Source organism: Cyprinodon tularosa, unplaced genomic scaffold (assembly GCF_016077235.1).
Source record: "Cyprinodon tularosa strain WSP-4 unplaced genomic scaffold, ASM1607723v1 ctg13, whole genome shotgun sequence".
NCBI lineage: Eukaryota > Metazoa > Chordata > Actinopteri > Cyprinodontiformes > Cyprinodontidae > Cyprinodon > Cyprinodon tularosa.
This window is the reverse complement of record NW_024038114.1, coordinates 1169658-1193324: the sequence shown is the minus strand read 5'-3', so window position 1 is coordinate 1193324 and position 23667 is coordinate 1169658. Positions and strand designations below refer to the sequence as shown.

Genomic DNA, 23667 nt, shown 5'->3' with positions numbered 1-23667 from the left:
CAGATGAGGCTACTATAATGAGAAAAAGCTGAGAAAAATAACGTTAGAGGTTGAACTGACAAATATTTCAGAATGGGAGAACAGAGACAGAATGACCCCAGCTTCCTGACCCCTCTCATGTCCTCCAGCAGTCTAAGCCTCTAGCAGCATAACTATAGAGTTAGCTCAAGATAACCTGAGCCACTCTAGCTAAAAGCTACATGGTGTCGGTGATGGTTGATGTAGGAACTGCTTGCAGAGCTGCATTCATGTCTTCTAGTACCTTTCTGATGGTGGTTCACTTAGTCTCTGTAACTAGCTTCAGGGTTGCCTGGTGGACATTTTTGCCATGATCCTATTTTTTCGGTCAGTTGGTGCCTCGTTCAGCGTGGTTGCACTAATTTGGGCATTGTACCCAATTGTTGGTGGGGCGGTTGGTGTTAATTTCCTCTCTGACCTGGGGTCCTGGTTCCCCCTTACCAGAACAGTGGTTTTGTACCTCGTCAATCTCAAGTTGTGAGAGCAGTTGTCGTTTATGGCTGTTAGAACATTGAGCTACTAGTTGTTTCACCGTGAGTGTGGACTGTGAGTATCGAAATGACCACTTCTCCACACCTTCGCATGTAGCCCCTCTGACTAGGGTTACTGGAGTAGTAGCATTCTAACAAAGCTCTGTTCTTGCATCTCGCCCATTTCTGTCTTGGAAACAGAATAAAACAAGTAAACAAGCCTGATGGAACTCCTGAACTACTGAATTTTGTTGAGCAAAACTGAGTTAATAACTGAAATCAGGTGTTTTCTGTTATGTTCTGAATATGTTCAGTCAGACTTCTGCACCTACTGACAGGTAAGTTGGTTCATTGTTTATGAGTCTGTTTTTTAACAAATATTTTTGAAACAAAAATAAACAAAACAATAACAAAACAAAAACAATATTTTATTTGACCAAATTATAATTTATTACATATTTATTACTATTTTTTCCAGTTTTGTGTTAGCACAACTGCATATAGAAAATGAAGATAGAAATAAACTATATATATACTATCAGTTAAATTATCAGATAGTATATATATCTAATAATTTGACTTTCTTGTAATTTCATGTAATATATTATTGACCAAAATATTTTAATAGATTATAGAGATAATAGAGTTGTAAAAATTATTGCATTTAAAAAACTATGAATTGAACTGTTTAAATTACATTTGGATCAACATTGATTTTTTACACAAGATCAGGGGATCAACCCGGAGGTTCTATAAGGTCTGGCAGCCGTTTCTAAATTATTTTCACTTACAATTCCCTGTTGGAAACACTGGGACATAATTAAGTCATAGACTCTGTAACCCTACTGTAACATGTCGATATTTTTTATTTATTTTTTGACTATGTTATTAGAGTTTATTTTTAATATTGGGGTTATTGTTTGGCTGTTATTTTATGTAAACAATTAAAAAAATCCAATAAAAATATTTGAATAATAACATTGATTTTGTATAAATGGATCTGAACTTTACCTGGTCTCGCCTTTTGTTTATAAGAAGTATTAAGTGCTTCAAACAATAAACTGATCAAGGTTGCTGTATTTAACCAATCTTGTGTGTTCATCTGGAGCTGGTATTTACAGGGGAAATACTGAACGAGGACTCTAGCTGCTCTCTAGTAATGACTTACTGCCTCCATGTGGACTGTTCAAGTTTTCCATCTCAACTGATTTAGCCTTCTCCATTGATTATAATTAGTTCAACATATTTTAATTTCAGAAATATTGTTTCTATGTGTTACTTTGTATTTTACACAGACATTTCTCTGTTTATTTTAGCACTTTGCAACACTTCCTTGTGCTTAACAGTATCTGTCAGTGTTAATAATTCTCCCTCTAAGGGTGATCCAGGAAACAAAATGTGGACCTGAAACCCCTCGGAGCAGCACAAGTGTGGCTCTCTGGGCTCTATAGTTTCATGGGACGGGAGGGGAACTCTGACAGCTGTTGAATCTTCTCTGAGGGCCTCTTGTTAAGGAAAGAGACAGCAGCACAACACCCACATGCATGCTGTCAGACTGGGTTGGGAAAATGACCTCTTTGTATGTTATACCGCAGAAGTGAACTGGTTCACTCCAACTAGAACCATTTGTGAAGACAAAATAAATGGGCCAAAACATTCACTCTTTGTTTGCTTGTATCTTAGTAGTTTTCTTTCTTTAAGATTGGATAATTGGAGATTTTGGTTTGGTGTTGAATTTGCATTTTAATTAAAAGTTATGAGGAAAAAAGTGAGTGTTTGGAGACACCAAAGTTTGTAAATGAATCCAGCCCTCAGGTATGTTTGTGAGCAGGAATGTCTGCATTGGGAGGCATGTGGTGGCAAGAGCAAGCCTCCAGTCCTGGGAGTGTTTCTTGCAATGTTAGGCCTTCAAACCAAAAAAAAAAAAAAAAAAAAGAAAGAAAGAGAAGGAAAACCCACACATTTACTATTGCTATACTGTGGGAAAAAATTCACCTGACTGTTTATAAGGTTTTGCTTGAGAACTTTTTTCCTGCTCATCTGATTGACTGAACTCATGCAATTTCTGTAAATACTATATATGTATTTGTAATATTTTATAATTATATCCTGATGGATATAGATTTAAATGCATTATTATAAAAGTTATTAAAGAAATTTATTTTTAAAATAAATAGCCTGCCATTTATTCCTTATGGTCACAGGCTGTTTCCACACCCATCCCATCCTAATGTTGGGGATCCACAGCCCCATGCCAGCCATCTGTGGCATATTTCGATGCTTATAAATAGGGCGCCCATTGTGCCACACTGCACATGAATTTCACTCCTATCCCGAGCGCCAAAATTGTTTTCTGTTTCACACAGCGACCGGGCAGGATCTTCTCCTCAAGTTTGAACAGGTAAACCACCTGTGGACCACGCCCTCCGCTGCGCGCAGCAATCCCGGAGCAGGAAGTTGCTGTCAGCGCTTTGCTGTGGTTGGAAAATGACGGAAAATGCTGTTGCTTGTCTGAAGACATAGTCTGGATTTAAACCTTTTCTTTTCTTCTGAAAACAAATCTTGTTATTGTTTCCACAAGGATAATCATATTGTGAACATGCGACTTTATGGAACGTGCGCTTTTGTGGCGCTTTTATTTCTCTCATCTTTGGACTCATCAGGTGAGGAAAATGACATGTCAGCTGGAAATGTGTGTAAGCTAAAGACTTATTTTTGTGTTTGTACTAATTCATTAAATTGTCTGTAGGCTGTTCAGGAAACAGCTTTATTTATGACGCTGAAGTCAGTGTGTGAGTTGTAGCTTCAGTTTGACATCTGCTGTGCTGCATTTAACAAACTACATTTAACAAAATACTTAATATCCAAGCTGCAATCAAATAATTATGTAATCTATCTTTTTTGTAGTTTTTTTGTTCTTAATTAAGCATAACCCTATCTAGAATAGATGAATCATTCATTAACAGTTCAACTAAATATAGCATTTAGAACAGATTGTTGTTTGGGAAATATATATATATGTATTTTTTTAACTCAAAATATTATTATATAGCTTTTATTTTCATCCAAGAACATTTTACTTTTAAGTTTGTAAACCAAACCATTTTAACAGGCAAAATGTCACAGTTTCATAATACTGATATATTGTAGATTAGAGTCAAGTAAAAGTAAAAAAACTGAACCACCTGCAGTGATGAGCATTTATATAGACTTCAGTATATGATATTTGAAACTTTATTCACTTTCTGGATACTCAAACACCAAAAACAAAAAGGTTTTTTATGCCTTGATAGCAGGGTCCAGCCTGAAAACTACACCATAGTCACAATTAACTTTTACTGTTTTTTCACAATAATGAAAGATAAAAAACACATTTTGTGATTTGTTTAACATATATTCAGTTTTAAAATGCAATGAATGCAGATTTTTTTTTTTTTTTTGAAAGCTTATTGTAGTAATCTAAATATTAACTAGAGGGGATCAAAGCTTAAATGCAGCAGATTAGCCCTTTATTTATTACAAATCAGGTACTAACTTCACCATTGTGCTTTGTCTCACCTTTATGGGTCACAAACAATGGAGGTCAGCTCAGCTTTAAAGATTCCTTACTTTCTGGCTTGACTTTTAAGACTAGAAAAAGACCCTTTTGCATGATGATTTATGACAGGAATGACGAGAGTGAAATTTGAGTATATTAAGGAGAGCTGATATATCTGATACATCTCTCAGCTCCTACATTTAGCTTTCTGTTTTCAAATGCATTGAGAGCTTCCTTCCTGGAGGCATGAATTCATCGTGGCCTCATTAATGATTGATCAACAATCTGCTCCTCAACTATAAATCTGGTGGGTGTTTTATTACGTTTTGTGTGCGATTTGAATTCTGTGTTGTCTTTCCTGCAAATGCAGTCAGTTATACCCAGGATTTTTATGATAACAATGAATGATAAAAAGAAATCAGATGCGGGTTATAAACTGCGCTCCTTTAAACTTTGACATCCATTGTTTACTCTCTCTAAAAGCCCTGACACCTGCATTGCTATTAAAAAGCTTTTATATGGACTTCATTTTCTGTTGTTTGTAATGGCTAGATTTTCCAACACAGGCTGTAAAATAACTGTAATAAAAGTTTTCATGTTTACATGGAAACCTTTATTTACTTTGGAGGGAGAGTCTAGTTTGGATCCTCCTGCCCAAAAAAGCCGGAATCTACGGTACCCTGCTGGGAGTAAACACCTTCTGCTGGTGATGCAACTTTTTTCTTTTTACATTCAGTAAATGTAATTAACCATCTTGATGTAAAAAGCACACTTTGAAAGTGCACATTCATAAAGGTAATCATGACCCCAAACTAGTTCAGAAAACCTCCTCTGTATCCTGATGAATATGAAGCCAGGCAATGAATATGCAGCCAAAAAGTCTTTGTGTAATGATGCAATGCAGTCATGTCAACACAAGGCTGAATCTTGAAAAGAGGAATGTTTTTGACTTCCTGTGGAATATACCCCTACAACAGAGGGCTTTTAAGCAACAAATGGATGCTTAACAATCTGCACTCTTATATAAAGTCATAAAACTACAGCTTTACCCTTGCTGTAAATGGGTCTGGCTTTAAAAGATGTTTTCTTAGTAGAACAAATATCATTTTATCCATAAATGTGATTCTCTTCACTCACTATGACTCATGTTTTATTAGACTTCCTATTAATTTGCGTAGCTTCATCATTACAGTCAGTTGGATAGGAGTGCCTGGCAACAGTGTTTGCTCATGTGTCACCAGCAATCTTTCTGAGTCACCTTTAGCGAGACATCATTTGAAGTTGTCATCGTCTGTATGCCTTTGGGGTCCTCTGAGTTTCAGGTTCTCAACCCCAAAATGATCGCTGCTCCCTTCAAGTTAGGGACAGTGTTCAACTCAAGGGGGGCAGTTTAAGTATGGTGGAGAATGACAGTAGGATGGAGCAGAGGATGACTTGAAGGAGTGGAGCCTCATGTGCAGGGACCTGGGCAATGCTGCATTCTGGCTTGATGAAGAATGATAAGAGCTGAAAAGCAGAGCTCTCGATTTTTACCTCATATCATTTCACCTTCAGCTATAGTAAATGAGATATGGATGAAATAAAAATATCTCAGACACAAGTGGCTAAAATGAACCATATGTCTAAAATAAGATGAGGGGAGGAGCTCCGCCAGTTTAAAGTAGAACTGCTGCTCATATATACATAAAGGAGTCTGAATGCCTGCCTGAAATAAAAAAGTAAAAGAAAAGGAGCAAAGCGGAACTGAAGTTTTTATTTTTTGGGGGCACTAATGGTTTCTATTTAATGGTGAATTAACTTGAAATGGGGTGGAGAGAGAAGCTGCCTGGGCTGTGACCTGGACATAAGGCAGCTGTATGAGGACTAAGGTTTGTATAGGTTTTGTGCTGCACTCCTTTACCACCACAGAAAGGCATCTTTTGAGATGGTTTTGAGGACCTGATCAGGATGTTTCCTGGTTGCCCAGGTTTCTGGACACTTCCTTCCTCAAACCCCCATAACCTGATTATTCATGGATGCATGGGTGGGTTTATTTCTTTATACAGTGTTGTTGTTGCATGACCTAGTTGAAAACAGGCTTCAGTTGTTAAAAATATGCTTTCTATAATGAATATTTGATCCACTAAAATCTCTGGTTTATATAATACATTTCTAAAGGTGTAAAATGTATTTCAGGATTAAAAACTGTTTAAAACAGCTAAATTTCATCTGAATTTATTTTCTGTCTGAAAGATTGAAATTAGTGGAAAAGTAACTAGTTGATGAAAATAAATGAAAATGTGCATATACTTTAATTTAAAAGAATAAAATATAGAGTGACACTTATTCTATTGGAATAGGTTGTGGTAAGAAATTTGAATCAGTGTGATTTTGATCAGGCACAGCTTACCTCGCCTATGAGGCAACTCTTGTAAACAAGCCATACCTGTTCAGTCTGTTTTTAACTGATCTGTCATGATCTCCAACATTTAACATGCTAACTGAGACCTGTGAGGTCTGAGAAACAGCTTAGGGGTTTTTGTAATTTTCTGAGTGTCGTATAGTATAATTTCTTTTGGGGTGGTTATAAAACCATTTCCATGGAGTGGAAATGGTTTTATAACCTTTGCCTAATCTGTTGGCTTTTCCTGTTCTTTCTCTAAAATCATTGTTGATGTATTTTTTGTTAATTTTCATCATTGAAGTAGGGCTGAAACAATTAATCAGGTTAATAGTGATTAATTGATTATTGGAATAATTTTTTACTAATTTAGTAATCGATTAATCGTTAACTAGAGTGTAAAGACTCTAAACAATGCCTGTAGCTGACAGAGCAACCGACTTAGAGCTCAGATATTATTCCAAAAATTGTACAAAAACCTTTCATATTTAAGATAAAAAACTTTTTCGTTTGTTAATATACTCTATCCAGAACTCCTCAAGTTGAAAAGTTTTAGTTTCACCTGGTTTAATTTCAACAAAAGTATTCTTTAAGGAACCTTTTGCTGTCCAATTATTAATTGATTAATTAAAAAAATTATCAACAGATTAATCAATTTGCAAAATAATTGTTAGTTGCAGCCCTACATTGAAGCATCACTTTCATTTATTTACCTGCACAGCTCTGCCACACAGTCAAATCTCCTATTTTTATTTGTTCAGCATCTTTTTATTCAGTTTCTGTACATTTTGCTCTTCACCTCAGAGGCCTTTGAAACCACGGTGCAGCCACAAAACGCTTCTCAAGTCACAGTGTCCAGCGAGCGACCTAATTGTAGTGTGTGTACGGTCACCGGCGTAAATGACACCCAGACAACTTGCCATCCTTCTTTGGATTTAGTGCCTGAGGAGAAAGTTAAACTGCGGTTTACCTGCTCGGAACCCATTGAACAATCATACAGTGTGACGATTACCAGCTTAATTGGTGAGTTACACACAATTTAATCAGAATTCATTGGTCTTTTTTTTGTCTTAAATTCTTTAGATTTTCATACATTCAAGGAGTTACATTCTAGAATTTTTTAAAGTCTGTTATATTCTAGTATCAAGAATTTATCTAGTTTAACAAAACACTTGTTTCACCTTTGAAACCTCATTACAGAATGTACGGAGAAGTTATGTGAGCCTCACATAGTAGAGGTTCAGTCATCGATCCTGTCAGAGTTCTCCAGAACCTTCATCTGGAAGCTGAAAGCTCCTGAAAAGACGCTTGTGCGTCTAAAAGTCCTCGGCGAAGAACTGACTAAGACTTCAAAGCCTTGCACTGATGGTCTGTTGTTTTCAATGGTTGCATCCGAAACAAACAACGAAGATCCAACTCAGTACTGTCGGGGGGGCTCTATTGCACAACTTGACTTTTCCAATCAAGGCATGGTGTCTCTAGAAGCCAAACCACAGATAAAGGTGCCCTCTGCACTATTTCAGGCCTCGTCAGGACCATTGGGTAAGAATCTGTCCATTCTAACAATTCTTTAACAATATCCCATTGAAATGGTGTGTGGTAGATTATTACAATTATTTATGTGTGTATTTTTTGTAACTATAGAGGTAAATTGCTATTTAAAAAAATCTGCTCTGATAACTTGATGTTATTTCTCTTTCTAAATTCTGTTTCCATTGTGTTCGTAATCCCAGGGTTGGGCAGTTTTCTTATAATCAACATTAAAAATTGTGAACCCCTGATTAAAGTTTCATGATATATGGATTGCAATGCCACAGCAACAAAGACCAGCTAGGATGTATTTGGTATACAATAATGTTTCAGGAGCCATTAATTAAAACTCTGCTTTTGAATGATGACATGGGCCACATGGATAGACTCTCTCAGTCTGTATCAGAAGATTGCTAAATATTTTAGCAACTAAAAGTCTCCAAGAGCAGTTGGAAAATTTAGGGTTATAGAAATATAGGTTATTCATAATGGCTTTTGTGATATTCAGTATTAATATCATAATGTCATGTTTTCCTTATCCTGTCCAGGATTAAACCAAATTAACAGTATTTGACCTCTTACCCTTAGCTATCCAATATTATCCTAAAACCTTATTTTTATACAATACGCTCTTGGTGAATGCTTTCAAAATAGATTAGTCAATTATAGTCAAAGAAGATATGAAAAGACCCATAATAGACACTGCACAAATCTTTGATATGGAGGGAATAGTCCTAAACTAAGAAACCTACAACATAGTGAACAAATTAACCAGCTTCCCCATTGTACAATCTTTGCTTTTTTCATCTTTGTTTTTTTTATAAGAAATAAGATATTTTAGCAAGATAAGATGTTTTATTTAGTTTCCTCTATAAATGTTTAGCTCAAAATAAGTGTTGATAGTAGTATTGAAAATAATTAACATTATATTGATAGTATTAATAGTATTTCCGAATTCTTTATTCCATTTCCTGATGTGACCCCCAACTGATCTATTTAGATGTTTTCATCAGTAACCGGACTAGCTACTCTTTGCATTACAGGGCAGAAATAAAGTATTGTTCTATATTCAAAACTATTTTTTGACTTTTGGAGCTTGAACAGTATAATGTGTGTAACCTATCAATCTGATTTTAAATGGGTCGAAAAGCAGGCAGTTATCTTCTGTGCTTTTACTTAATGTATGCAAACGGCAGCCATATTGATCAGGGTTTGTATAAATCAAAAACTTCTTGAGTCTTGCTGTGTGCCTGTTGATTGTTTTAATAGCTACATCTGACTGCTTTTTAAAGGGATTGAAATATTATGTACAGTACCAGTTTAGGAGTTATAGTCTTCTTTTTTAATTTCACACCATGGGGTTTGGAGTTGTGCTTTTTGGCCACATCTTGAGAACATGTTGAACCAATCTAGGCTTACAAACTTTGATTTTTTTTTTTCAATAGACGTATTTTAAATGGAGCATTACCTTAAGAATAATTTGGTTGCAGCTAAACAAAGCGGTCTATCAAATGTTATTAATTCTGTACATAATCTTTAGCATGTGTCTAACTTTAGTAAAGCTAGTTTTATGGGTAAATATTCTGTAAGTAGTTACCCATCAACATTTATATGCATTGTTTACGTTTCTTACATGAACACATTTTGACAATGATTGCTTGAAAAAAAAAGAATACACTTTAAATTTAAATAGATTTGCATTTATAAAATCAGGTAACATCACCAATCTTTTTAATCTAGATTTAAAAGCCCGTCGCCCATCAACAAATCATGCTTGTTGAATCTGTATTTTCTCTATTTTATATCTTTTTTACCAGAGCGAGAAATGACTGTTACCATTGGTCCCAGTTCAACCGTGGTTCTGAGCAGAGAACCTGGGGAGAAAGAATGTGAAGTGTGTGTTGTTAACGGTACCAGTCCTGGTTGCAGCGCAACAGAAGTGACTCTAAAAAGTGCTGAAATACTGTCTTTAAAATTTAAATGCCTGAAACCTCAAGAAGTGTTCCAAATGAAAATGACAACAGAGCTGGGTAAGGCTTCACCATCTCTTTCTGAAACTGGTTAATTTAACTCAACTGAGTTTAACAACTCTTTATCTTTTTTTTCCTTCTGTTTTTCTCTCAGCATGCACAATGAATTCCTGCACCCCTGCTGTGGCCGAAGTAGATCCAGATTTCTTCAAGGGTTTTAAAAAAAACATAACATGGGACATTATTAATGTTCCAGACAAGACTGTCATAACTTTAGAATTTCCCAAGGGACTAGAAGAGAAATCGTCTCCTTCAGAGACTTGTAAAGATGGTTTCCAGTATACTGTCAGTACTATGAGGCTCAATGGACAGTTGAAAACTAGCAGTTATTGCAAAGGTTTGAGTGGGTCTAAACTTGATTATTTTGGAATGAAGACGGTGTCTGTCGAAGTGCCTAAAGGAGGAGAACTGGAACCAAACGTATTCAGTTTAAAAGCAGCACCTAGAGGTGAGAACATATTTTAACACCATTCATGTAAAAAAAAAAAAAAATCAAACAAAATTGTTATTTACGGAATAACTAATCACTTTGCCATCTGCAGAAGTTTCCTATGATTGACATGTATTTGTTTTTTTTAGGTGGAAAATCCATGTCTGTGACCTCTGATCCCAAAACAAAAGTCATCATCAGCAGGAAGGATAAAAAACCAGACTGTGAAATCTGTGCAACTATAAAGTCCGTTCAGGAGTGCAATGAACTAAAAGTGACACTGGACAGTCCTCATTCCACACCAGTGGAATTCACATGTTCTAAACCACAAAGTATCTTCAGTGTGGAAATAAACAGAGAAATTGGTATGAGCATTGAAAATATGTTGTCATATAGTACAAGTTAAAATGAATAGCAAAATTTCAACTTTATAAATACCAGAACTTTGGTTTCTTTCTTAAATGTAAGCCATAATCATGGTAATTAGCAAAACAAACCAAACAGAAAAAACTTAAATGTATAACTCTACATGTAATGAGCTAATGTAAGATTAGTTTTACTCTCAGTTTAAACTGGTTTGTAATCTGGGCACACGTTTGCCCTGCTGAATTTAAAAATATTTTCTCATAAACTTCCTGCCAACCCTGGGTCAAGATCAGGGCAGTGGCCCCTCAAACATACGCCTTGCCCCCTCAAATCATACCTGCTAAAAGTAACTGAACATCTCTCAGGTTCTGCTGTGCATCGTGCATAGGTTGTGATCCTCTCCTTCTGTCTGTCTGTCTGTCTGCAGTCAGTAGAGAACCCAAACTCCTGCCCCGCTTCTTGTGGTAATTAACCAATCAGCAATTGGTTTGCAAATTAGCCTACAAGTAGTCTGACAAGGGCTACACTTGGCAACCAGTGTCAGATTCTCACTCACTTAGGAAAAGCTCAATCGGTGAACTCTGAGAAAGCAGAAAAGCTCCATGAAATGAATTGTTGTGATTCATGTTATGAGAAACTAAAAAGCCAACTATAAAAGCAGATGAAAATAGAGCATACATTTAGTTAAAACAACCTTGTTGTTAATTTCCAAATTAGAGCCTGTTATATGAAGTGTTTCCCAATTTAAGCACATAGTAAGTGACCGGTGGTGGATAACACCGACTGATGTGTGTAAAGGACCCAGGCACTTTCTAGTTGTTATGCTGTTTTTAAATATAATCCATGTAGTTTTTATTAATCTTTCTTCTCTCAGAAGTTCTTAAAGCGCTCTGTGTGTCTCTGAATTTATTTTCTCATCAGTAATTTAAAAAATATCGTATTTAAGGAGTCAAATTTTTAACCAAAACACCTGAAGCTTTCTGTAGATCTAAACAGTTTTTTTTAAAGAAAATATTTTTTCACACTTTTTTTTCACATATTAGTTTAAGAGGCATAATGATCATACAATAAGATTAAATAACATGTTGGTTGTTCAATCTTATATGAATTATAGTTATTATAAATAGTTTCACCCCCTAAAAGATTGCCACCTTATTATGGGCAGGTAACCTAAGAACTACACTTGCAGGAGCTTTGCTTTAGGTGGAACACAACCAATACCAAAGCTGGGAATGTCTTAGGATAGAGGCAATCAAAAATAGTGCAGTTGGACACAGTATATTTTATTTCATTTTATTTTTATTTATTTACCCAATGATAAATATAAATACTTTATGTAACAACTAAAACAATGATTACAAAGGAGCAGAACGAAGCAGAAATTTATTCAGAAACGTATCTCTTATTCTGATAAAAAAATAAACCTATTCAGCTCATAAGACTTTTACAGAAATAGTTCAAAAACACAAAAATTACCCACATAAAATAAATAAAACAAAAAAAACTAACAAAAAACTAACTCATTCAGTGGCCTATATTGCCTTGTTATGACGATTCTCAGACTTCAGAAGAAGATTTGGATATTTTTCCAATATAAATATTTTTACATAAACTGACACATTTGATTAAAATGCATCTTTTCACTGTTCCATTCTTAATTAGTGTTTTAAAATATCAGCTTGTAGCTATTAGTTCAGTCCCATGAAGTAACCACATTTCAACAATAATAGTAAATATGGGGCATTATTTCTGCACATTTGACTGCCCCCTCATATAATTAAGCCTACAACTGTCCCTGTCCACCAACTTTATCCACTTGCACATGGAAATAATACTTATATTGCCACTACATTAACTTCTTAATTATTGTTTAAAAAAATCTCCATATATTGAATTTTATTCAACCCCTTTTTGAAGCAGAAATTAATACTTTATATCTTTGTTCTATGCTTCGTCCTCAGACTGTACAGAGGAATCCTGTTTAGGTGATGCCGTTCATGCACAAAAAAGTTTCTTTCCAGACTTCAACCGGACTTTCACCTGGGACTTGAAGGTTACATCGAATCGAGCGTTCGATCTAGACTTTTCCGAAACGGGACTGCGACAGATTCCCAATGAAGAGATGTGTCCAGATGACAACACATACTCTATTGTGATCTACCCACGATCTGGCCGGACAAATATCGGCACTTTTTGCAAAGGTGGCCCTGTGACCTCAATACTGGGTCGTTACAAAGGTCGTGTGTCACTGACCGTTCCTGGTAATGCAAAGCTGGACCCTGTGAACTTCAAACTTAAAGTCGGACCTGAGACAAAGAGTAAGTCTGTTACAGTAATTTTTTTTTCTATTCCAGCACAGATTTATCACTTATTTCAATTCAGTTTATGTTTACAAACAAAATGTTGTCTCTGTGCACTTTACTGGAAAAAAGTCACATTTTTTCATACTTTAATGTATGATTACTTAAATCCAGTCACTCTGACAGGTTCAGAGTTATTTATCTCCCCCTAAAGTCAGTCATAGTTATCAAATAATTCAGTCAAGTTCAGTTTATTCCTCTAATTAGTGCATTTTTTAAACAATTTTTAAGGAAACCCAGGTGTTCCCATCCAGTAATTGGCTTTCCATTAATTGCTCTTCTTGAGCAAGCATGCGCCAAGGTAAATGTTCAATGAAATGGTGTCAACCTCGCAGCAGATCATCGTACTTTTAGCAACAGTTGAGAAGAGAAAACACCCATTTAGCAGGAAGAAATTTCTAGCAAATGCAGGAGTTATAAGCTGCCATCTCCTTTGGCCGATTGAGAGGAACAAGCTCGCACATAAAATACAGAAGCACTGGTGCTATGTAAAAGAAAAAGTAAACAGTTAGTGGCAGCTAGTTCTTTTAAGGGCTTCACCTGCAAGGCTCAGAGAGGGACACATTTAAACCATTAGCTCTGAGTCAGCGGTTATATCAATGGCAGAAGAATACACAACATGATTCAAGCGATAGCTCCTTCAGTTGCACTGACTGAATTGGGGTTAAACAGAAAGATAGAACCAGGTGTATCAGCTCTGGAGTGATGACATACTTTAAAGGTTTCTCTTTATGCTTTTCAGTGCATATATATTAACAATATAAACTTCTTAAGGTATCACCTAAAAAGCGCCTATTTAACCATGTATATAAAGGAGCTGCTTCCAGCACAAAGTATGTGTCATAGCACTGAATGCCTGATTATAATAAAAAAATAGAGGTGTATCACAATCATCATCCACTTCATTGAAACAAAGTCATAAATTGTCTGACATGTCAGAGCATCATATCCTGTCTTTAAATGATAGTTTCACATCTCTGTACAATGGAAATCACAAGTATTTTACATAGTTTATTATTATTTATTCTAAGTATGTCTAGTTTAATAATATGCATGAACACATTTTTTTGTTTATGCAATCAGTATTTAATTCAGCTACTACAGCTTATGATGTGCAACTTTTTTTAAATTCAGCATGTTGTTTGGGGAGTTTTTAATAATTTTTCTGTTTTGTGATCTTGTGGAAATTTAATTTAATTTTTTTAACTAAATGTTTTAAATCATCATGTAGTTTATCTGTAGTAATTTGATAGCCCTGGTAATAACCATGTAGAATGCATAAAACAGATGTTTATTTTTTTTATTATTTTTACTTTGTCTACGATTGTATTTTGACTGAGATTTTACATTTTACTCCATTAATTGCTTTCTTTTCTAAAATTTATTCAGTGCCTTGCAAAAGTATTTAACCCCCTTGAACTTTTAAACCTTTTGCCACCTTTCAGGCTTCAAACAGAAAAGACAAATGTCTCCAGAAGTTCACTGAGAATCACTGAATGATCCACTGTTGATCTAAATGACTAATGACGATAAATAGAATCCACTTGTGTGTAAGTGAAGAAAGCGATGTCTTAAAGATATCCATAAAAAGTCTTGATTACAGTTTGCCACAATCAACCTGGGAGACTCAGAAAAAATATGGAAGAAGGAGCTCTGGTCAGATGAAACCAAATTTAACTTTTTGGCAACGATGCAAAATGTTATGTTTGGCTTAAAAGCAACACAGCTAATCACACTGAACACACCAACTGAAAATACCAAAAATATCCAGATGGTCAAGTGAAAGTCCAAAAATGAATCTAATCGAGAAAACTGTGGAAAGAACTGAAAACTGCTGTTCACAAACGCTCTCCATCCAACCTCACTGAGCTCCAGCCGTTTTGTAAGGAGGAATGGGCAAAAATTTTAGTCTCTCAATGTGCAAAACCAAATACCCCAAGCAACTTTCAGCTGTAATAGCAGCAAAAGTTGGCGCAACAAAGTTTGATCTAAACAAGGCTGAAAAATTTTGCACACCATATTTTTTATTTTTTAGATTAAGATATTCTTTAAATTTTGTTCGACTTCATGATTGTGTCCCTCTTATTGTTGATTCTTCACAAAAAATTACAATTTTATGTCTTTATGTTTGAAGCCTAAAATGTGGCAAAATATTGAAAAGTTCAAGAGGGTCAAATACTTTAGCAAGGCACTGTATAATGGCCAACGCCGCACCTTTCACTGAACCAAATTTCACTGTTGGAGAAAGTTTTACTTAAAGTGTCCATAGATCAGGATAGCTCAGGATAACCCTAGCCACATTTGGTCTGTTCATCAAGTTGTTAAAAAATAGCTTTTGAAAAGTTTTTATGCCAAATGTTTAAGCAAGTTTAAGGTTTGCATATTGTCCAAGTGTAACTGTACAGTTTGGAGTTTTTGACCTGGTTGTTTAGAGAATTACATCATTTGACATTTTTGGTTTGTCTTGATGTATTGTTCTTCTGAATCCCCACTTGTGGGTGAGCATGAAACAGGTTCTTTTTGGCATGAGTATTCTCTCATGTCTCTGAGGTTTTACATGGTGTTTTCCACAAAATTAATGTACTCTATTGGTATTGGATGCCTTGTCAAGTGGGTACTCAGACCACACTGCTTTCGTCGAAGTCTATTGACTTTGATGATGCACATTTAACACGTAGTGATGTTATTGTGTCGTAATGGTGCATCTAAGCTTCCTTGGTTGAGAATGGCAATTTAAAGCATTGCATGCTTAGTTAGACTATGTTGATATTGCACCAACAAGAGCTTCTGGCTACCAATGGTTATGCTATCTATTTAGTCATTAATTCTTGTATCCTTGTATTTAAAAGCTTTAAAAATCTCCGAACTTTACTTTTCATGGTTTTGATCGTTCTTCTTTTGTTTTCCTAGTGTTGGCCACAGTTAAAATTGATCTACCACGAGGCGTATCAGACATAAACATTGTCACACCTAATTATCCTGGAGATTTTCCTGATAAAGAGCAGATGCAGTGGATGTTCTCTGTTCCCGACATGCACAACTACACCATCAGCTTCGGTAATGCGGGAGCCCCTGCAGAGTGTCTAAATGGTGATGTTGAGGTAGAGTACCAGAAGGAGGAAAAAAACATGACCAAGTCGCTGATGGATCCCCAGCCTAAGCAGCAGCAGGGCAGCTTTAACATGATCCTAAAGAACTGCGAAACAAACAGAACGCTATCAGGACTCAGCCTAAGCTACAGTGTCTCTGTGATGAGGAGTGGTCACCCAGGTAAGACCTGGGATTTGGATCAGTATTCTATAGAACCAAGTAAAGCCTACCTTTTTTACACTGAAATCTAATGACTGACATTTGGTTTCTCTAAGTCTTCTGTACAGTGGATCTAAGCACACACAAAGGAGTTTCCATGCAGATAGAGAAGGTGGGTTCTGACGCTTTTTGTGAGATGACCATAGACTCTGTGCCGAAGGAGAAGATAAATGTGGCTGCTGGTACCAAAGCCAAACTCTCCTTCCTCGACTGTCCTAGGGAGGATGTTCGCCTGACTGCAAGCGAAGTTATTGGTAAAAATATTTCACTCTCTAAAGTTTATACAAAGCTTTTTGTTTCTACTAATTAGTGATATTGAGTGTCAAAGGTTGAGACAAGTGGCTGACTTATGTCTATATCGTTAGGTGACCGATTACAACTGTCAGATAGAAATGGTTGTGACGGTAATTATTACTTTATGAATTTAGAATTAGAATTCAAATTTATCGTCATCACACTTTTACAAGTAGAGAGCAATTAAATTAACTCTCTGCATTTAACCCATCCCTTTGTGGAGCAGTGGGCTGCCATTGTCCAGTGTCAGGGGAGCAGTGTGGAGTTAAGGGTCTTGCTCAGGGACCAAGGGTGGCAGTCTGTGGGAGGTGGGCTTGAACTCAGAACCTCTGGATTCCAATCACAGTGCCCTGACCAATAGACTGCCAATCCCCCCTGACATGACAACATTGCCCCTACCCCCACCATTGTTTCATATCTTTATTCTCTCTTATACCATAAATACTAATTACATTTATATCATTAGTACAACTTTTATATTTTATTTCAATGTGTGTCATTTTGGGACCTATTTTTCATGGATCTATTTGTCTATGACAAAGTGAATTTGTTTTTTTTTTGCTGCTGTGTTTAATGCATAAAAAATGTTTGTTTTCACAAAACACATTTTTGACTAGAATCACTATAATTATTATCATTGTTGAAGGAAGAGCAAAACAGAATAGAATATAAAGAAATATCCTACTAGAAAATGTCTGTCTGAATGACAAGACATACTAACTTAATGCAGGGATCCAATGAGATTAAAACAATTTGCCAAAGCTGCTACACTCTAATTAATAACACAGACCTTAGAAAAAGGAAGAACTAATAATCAATGCTACTTTAAAATATAAAGAAAGAGTTACAACTCTCTGAAAGCTAAGTATACAAAACTGATTAAAAGTATAGATATTTCTTATAGACGCAGTAATGGAAGCTACCAGAAACTTAATGTCTTATCTTAATTTTCTTCTTTATTATTCCAGCATGTGACGAAATAACATCGTGCCCTTCATTTAATCTCTCTGTACCCACTTTGGATTTCTGTCCGCTGATGCCCCTGCTGAGCTTCACGTGGCACCTAAAAATTCCCAAAGAGGCCACCCTAGACTTGCGTTCTCCTACGGGAAGTCTCAGGCAGTCCCTGCCAGGGCAGGAGTGCAATCAGTCAAACTCGCTGCATATTGTCGAGGAGGAGAACTTTTCACTTGGAGAGTTCTGCTTGGATGGTGTGATCAAGAAACTTCAAGTCCACACCAATGTCTCCATCACAACTACTGGACAAGACTTGAAGAAAAATGTGGAGCCTTTGCTTAACGTCGTCGTCAGTCCAGAGATCGCAGGTAAAATCGATAAATGTATGTTTTCAAGATAAAATACCCCAACTCACCCATTTATGGGTTAATATATTGATCACCCATTGAAAGCATCTTCATGGTAGATGTGGTACCGCCATATTTATTGGTTATCCTGTTTAAAATGTAACAAAGAACTTTACAATGAATTCAAAGCAAAACCACACTCTTGACACACAAAAAAGATGTGGTAGGAATCTTTAGAAAAACAAATAAGTAATGGCATAACTATTGGTCTGGTAGTTGCAAGAACTTTGTAAAATGTTTTTTTGCCAGCAGCACAACACTTTGTTCTATGGAGGGATGCTTTTGGTCATTTATTTCTGCACAATCTTTGCTGTATTTGCTTTATGATTTAGATTGGGGGGTTAAAAATACTGAATGCAATCCTCTTAATCCTCTTAAGGAATGGTATCCTGTTGAAAGACCTTTAGCTTTCTGGTAGATACCACTGACATTGTATTTTAGATCCTTTTGTATCCAAGGAGTTTATGATGTGAGCAATGCACCTTTAGTCTTTGAAGAAGAAAAAAGCCTATAGTATCACATGTTCTCCACTGTTTAAAACTGTGTATTTGAGGTGGTTTTGCACATATTCATCTTTTGTCTTTGTTGCTACAAAGTCCAACCTTGGTCAGATCCGACCAAAGCACAAACTTAAAGCAGCACTTATAGAAGCAACGAAAGGAGGTTTCACTCACATATTTTAAATTTAGTTTATGTTCATGTATGGCATTAAAAACTTGTGCTTGAAGAAGATGAATTGATTAGATTGATTAATGCATAGTCACCTGTATGTCAAGAAAAACTTTAAACTAACTTTCTGACTAATTGATTTTATATTGAGAACATAAAGCATGTCATTTGTATGCATTATAGAAGAATGCAGATTAGATCTAAACAATTCAAAAAAGATATTTATCTATTTAATGTAAATTTAAAAAAATGAGAAATATTAGGCCTCTTTCTATAGAACAAAACAAGTAAAAATCAGAGCAGAGTTAATGGTAGAAAAAGTTATGTCAATATTTATTTATCCAGGAAAGAGACTGAAAAACACGCAAGTACCAGGGGTACTCTCTATAACAAACAAATAAATAAAAGAAATACTCAAAGTCGGAGACAGAACTATTCACGTAAGCTCAGTCAGGAGTTCTTTCTCTGCTAAAGAAAAAACACAGATAGTTGATGGGATCAGACGTTTGTAGTTACTTCGTTCTTTTTTAGTTTGGACTGAGTTTGGAGTGCTTTATATGGAAAAAAGTAAGAACCAATAGGTCAGAGGAGATAGCCATAAGATTGCCCATTAAGAGAATAAGGTAAAAGTTTTTCTTTGGTAAAGAAAAATAAACAAACTGAAAGTCTATATCAACAGTAGCTCTGCTAATGATTTTGTACAAGGCAGGGAAACACTATAGCATTAATTGCAGTTATTGGCTGACTTCTCCAATAATGACCTGATTAAGGAATGGGGCACTGCTAAACCCTGCATACCTTCTACAGGAAGAAAAACAAAGACAGTCCAGGTATATGTGATATGAAATTGTTCTGAAATATACTTTCTGAAATGTATCAGTTATGACCTGAAATCTCCAAACTAACCCTGTCAACCCTGGGATTAAAAAACGTTCACACAAAAATACGAGAAGAAAGGAAAAGCTATGTGTTTATCGAAAGGAAAATGTAATACAGATAGAAAATGAGACCAAAACTGTAACTTCATTCAAGCATTCTATAGTCATTTGCCAATTTAACTTTTTGAGCATTTATTCATAGAGAAAAGATCTAAAATAACAAATAAAATAGGAAAAAAAAACATAAATGGGTAATATAACTAAAATAGATTACTAAAATGATGTAGCAAATAGATGGGTTATTTATTTACCTTTTCTTAAAAATAAAGATACATTTCATATGGAGGAAGGAAAATGACATTCTAACAGATTTAAATAATATACATATTTAGCTGCCTTTTCTCATTAAAATAAAAAGGCTTTTCTCTCTCCACTAACACATGACTTGGAGATATCTGGAAAGATTGCCTGTATCAGTTAAAACTCTCTGAGCAGAGATGGAAGAAAACAGATTGTTTTGATTCACTGTCATTTGCGATGTAGCAACATTTCCCTTCAGTTTTTCAACACCTGAACGAAACAAGTTAAAACTTGCTCTCTGGCACATTTAGTCCTCTGGTTGCTAAAATAGATAATAGGGCAAACATATAATGATCATTCGGTATTTAGATTTTTGTAATGAGTGTTTTATATGTTTTTATTAATATGAATAATAGAATAAAATATCCCTGGAATGTTTATAAATCAAGAAAATGAATCAGTAACAAAGGCATGACTTTATTTTTCTAATAATTTCTTTTTTGAATACTGCCCACATGGAGGCAGTATTGCCTCAGTTCTTTCAGAGAGGTTAAATCCCCGGACAGCTCTGAATCCAAACTTTACTACCATGTCTTTTTTTTTAGAGGACATCATCTACAGAGTCGAACCCAGTATGTTGGAGACCACCATACTGGCCACCCCAAGCTGGCCTCAGGGAATGAAGCCTTTCTCCACTGTCTCCTGGATCGTAGATCTTCCTAGTCACTACAAAGCACACCTTAGGTTCACCAACGTCAGCAAGATCAAATGTGCAGAAAGACACACCTGCATCAAGGTTCAGTACCTGGGCCATAAGGAGGAGCTCATGAGCCGCAGGGAGGATGAAGACGTGGAGGACCAGGTGCTCAAGAAGAGCTTCTACCTGAACATCTCAAACTGCAAACCAGAGAAGATGCATTTTGGTGTCAGAACCATAATTGTTCTTCAGAAAAAGACCAGTAAGGAATCACTCTTTATTTAATACAAAAAAAAAAAAAAAAATCTCCTCTTAAAAATTTTGATTACATTTTTGTTTTTGTTTTTTCTCCATAGATTGGTTAGCCATCATTCTGGGTTTATGCGGAGCTCTTGTAGTTCTGATCGCTGTACTGGCTACTATATGTGTTTTAATAAGGTATGCATCTTTTCATTATTTTTTACCACCTTCTATATTTATGGTTTAAATGGTGAAAAAAGGAAAGTAAATTTTAGAAACATGGCTTTTCATCAGCAGTACAAACTCCTTCTCTGAATCCCATGCCCTTGTGTTGCCTTTATGGGATTTGCATACGCCAACCTTTGTGTCAATGTATTGATTAATCCAATCTTTGAATTAGAAAAAATAGAACATCAAAAAGTTAGAATTATTATTTTTTATTTTGTGGCCCTCTTATGTTGATTATACATAAATTAATTAAAACTATTTGTAGAAGGTATATTTCAACACGGTGCCTGTCGCCTAAACTGACTTCATGTGTGTCTTTATCTTTTCCGACAGGAAAAAGAAAGCAAAAATGAACACAGAATCTTCTATCTACATGGGCAAGGGAAATATCTTCCGTCCAGGTGATAAGCACTTTATCAAAACCCAGGCGGACAATGACTCCCACGTTTATGACTACATAGATGACACCATGGTCTATGGCCACCTCCTGAGTGGTTCCACCTACAATGATAGTTTGGACCTCCCAAAAGGGCCGCAGACGGACTCCTATCAAACTTTCACGGGTCCCACTGATGGACCGCCACCGGTTAGTAAGGAACCTGAGCCAGAGAAGGAACAGTACCAAACATTCCTGGACCCCTCTGAGACTTTTGTCCCGCCTCGTCCTCGCACACCCATCGACCGGCAGAACAGCCTCGGATTTCAAGACCGGAGGATGGTAGATAATGAACTCTACACATTCAAAGGCAAAGCAGAGATGAACACAATCCATCTCTCTGGCCCTGAAATGGAGCCGGACCTGCCGATGCCAGAGGACAGTTTGTAGTGTAAAGGAACTTTCTACATGATTGACCTGGCTTTTTTTATTGAATATTTGTCTGGGTCTGAGGTCCGTATCAAACTCGGGGATCTGAGGTCTTTTTAATGCATCGTTTTACTTCTCTGCAGAGCTCCAAGACTTTAACACCAAGAGCCTCATCTCTGCTGGAATTGTTCTGGGAATCAGATGCAATCATTCTATTAGTCAAACGAGAAGCTTAACCAAGCTGGAGCACAGTTCAGAAGCTTAAGAATGAAATCTGTGACCTCTTGGACTAATTTTTTTTATTGTTATAGTAATTTTTTTTTCTTATTTTGAAGGGAAATGACAAAATAATTCTAATTACTTTTTAGAGTATTTTTCTACACAGTTTTGTTGTTGACCTTTTCTGTGAGTAAATATAGATAAGGAGGAAAGCATACTAATATATCATCACTGATTTCAAGGGAAAAGATGTGACCAGTTTCAAATATGGTTAGACTAAAGCTACAGATTACTTTTATGTCGTCTGCAAGATTCCTCGTTGTTTTCTTTTTGTTGCCCCTTTTGAGGCAATCTGTCTAGTTTTAATAATTTCATTTTTATTTTTAAATCCGTTTTAATTTCAGAGGTTTGAAACAATCTAATTAGATTTTTTTGTGTGTGTGTGTGTAATTAGGGATATTTGTTTTCCAAGTGTTTTTATGAATTATGATGTGCAGAATAAAGTTTTATTGGTAAATGCCTCTTTGTTGTTTAAAACCCATCAAGCAGACACAGTTTTTTTTAATAAAATAGACATTTTAAAATAGTCTGAAAATCTTCAATTTATTTATTTATTTGAACTATGTTTGCTATAATATTTCCAGTTTTGTTTTTTAATGTGCTGAGTTGTCTTCACTATTTTATTTATATTCATTTCTTTTCTTGAACACAAAAATTTTACAGGAATTTTACTGATCAACAAAAGTGTCTGTTTCACAAAAGCGTAATTCAGAAGTCCGGTAAATGGGATAAGGTCAGGCTTGACCTAGACTCAAAACGGCCCTTAAACACTACCCCTACACACTAACCCTTCATCTGCATCAGAGCAGACTCATTTGAATTTAGCAGTAGGTGTAAAGGCGACTTAATGGCAGAGGAAAAACCTGCATTTAAATGTAATTTCTGCTGATTTGCTGCATCTTTGTCACACTGACAGAAAATCACAAGTTAGGGAAAAAAAAAGAACCCCCATTACATTCAACATCCCCATGCACATGGGGATGTTGGGTTACCGTAGCAATGACTGGTTTTCTTTTCCAGTGGAGGGAAGAGGGCATCCCATTCTCATTTATCCCCCTTATCTAGGCATCGGGAGTCATCGGGAGTGATACTCGATAGTTGAGGGCAATAGTTTACAGGGCGATTTGGGATTGGACCCTTGACCTCAGACTGTGTAGGTAATTTAGCCATTTGATTCAGGTGTGGCAGCAGAGACACATCTAAAAGATGCAGGACATCAAACATAATTTTACCAGTTTGCACATGTAGCAGACGCCATCCCCAGGAAAATGGAACGCTCATGCAGGTAATTATCAGAAAAAATGTAAATATGGAGGTGCCATTGTAACAGAGGACACATGTTTGGAGCTACTTTTATGGCATGACCTTATGGATATCTTTGCTTCTTTATCAGCAATCTCCCTAATCCTCTCAGCACAACAATAGTCTATAAACATAATTTCTTTCAATCTTAGAACAACAATGATCTTCAAAAAAAACCTA

At 35.9% G+C, this 23667-nt stretch overlaps 1 protein-coding gene across 1 annotated transcript; it reads left to right on the top strand.

The window, feature by feature from the left end:
- The first annotated feature begins 2897 nt into the window (after positions 1-2897).
- cdcp1b (CUB domain containing protein 1b) lies at positions 2898-22711 on the top strand. Its single transcript, XM_038277028.1, has 13 exons — positions 2898-3151; positions 7211-7429; positions 7607-7948; positions 9754-9966; positions 10061-10414; positions 10546-10761; positions 12724-13080; positions 16033-16392; positions 16488-16685; positions 17694-18050; positions 20542-20895; positions 20990-21071; positions 21435-22711. Exons 1-13 carry the CDS (start codon positions 3088-3090, stop codon positions 21925-21927), a joined length of 3609 nt encoding a protein of 1202 aa, XP_038132956.1. The 5' UTR covers positions 2898-3087; the 3' UTR covers positions 21928-22711.
- The last annotated feature ends 956 nt before the right edge of the window (positions 22712-23667 follow it).

Excerpts from the sequence above, each read along its gene's own strand:
- cdcp1b (XM_038277028.1), top strand. The coding sequence starts at position 3,088 with ATGCGACTTTATGGAACGTGCGCTTTTGTGGCGCTTTTATTTCTCTCA. Across the intron at positions 7,430-7,606 it reads GACGATTACCAGCTTAATTG|AATGTACGGAGAAGTTATGT; the intron begins GTGAGTTACACA and ends ACCTCATTACAG. Across the intron at positions 10,415-10,545 it reads TTTAAAAGCAGCACCTAGAG|GTGGAAAATCCATGTCTGTG; the intron begins GTGAGAACATAT and ends TGTTTTTTTTAG.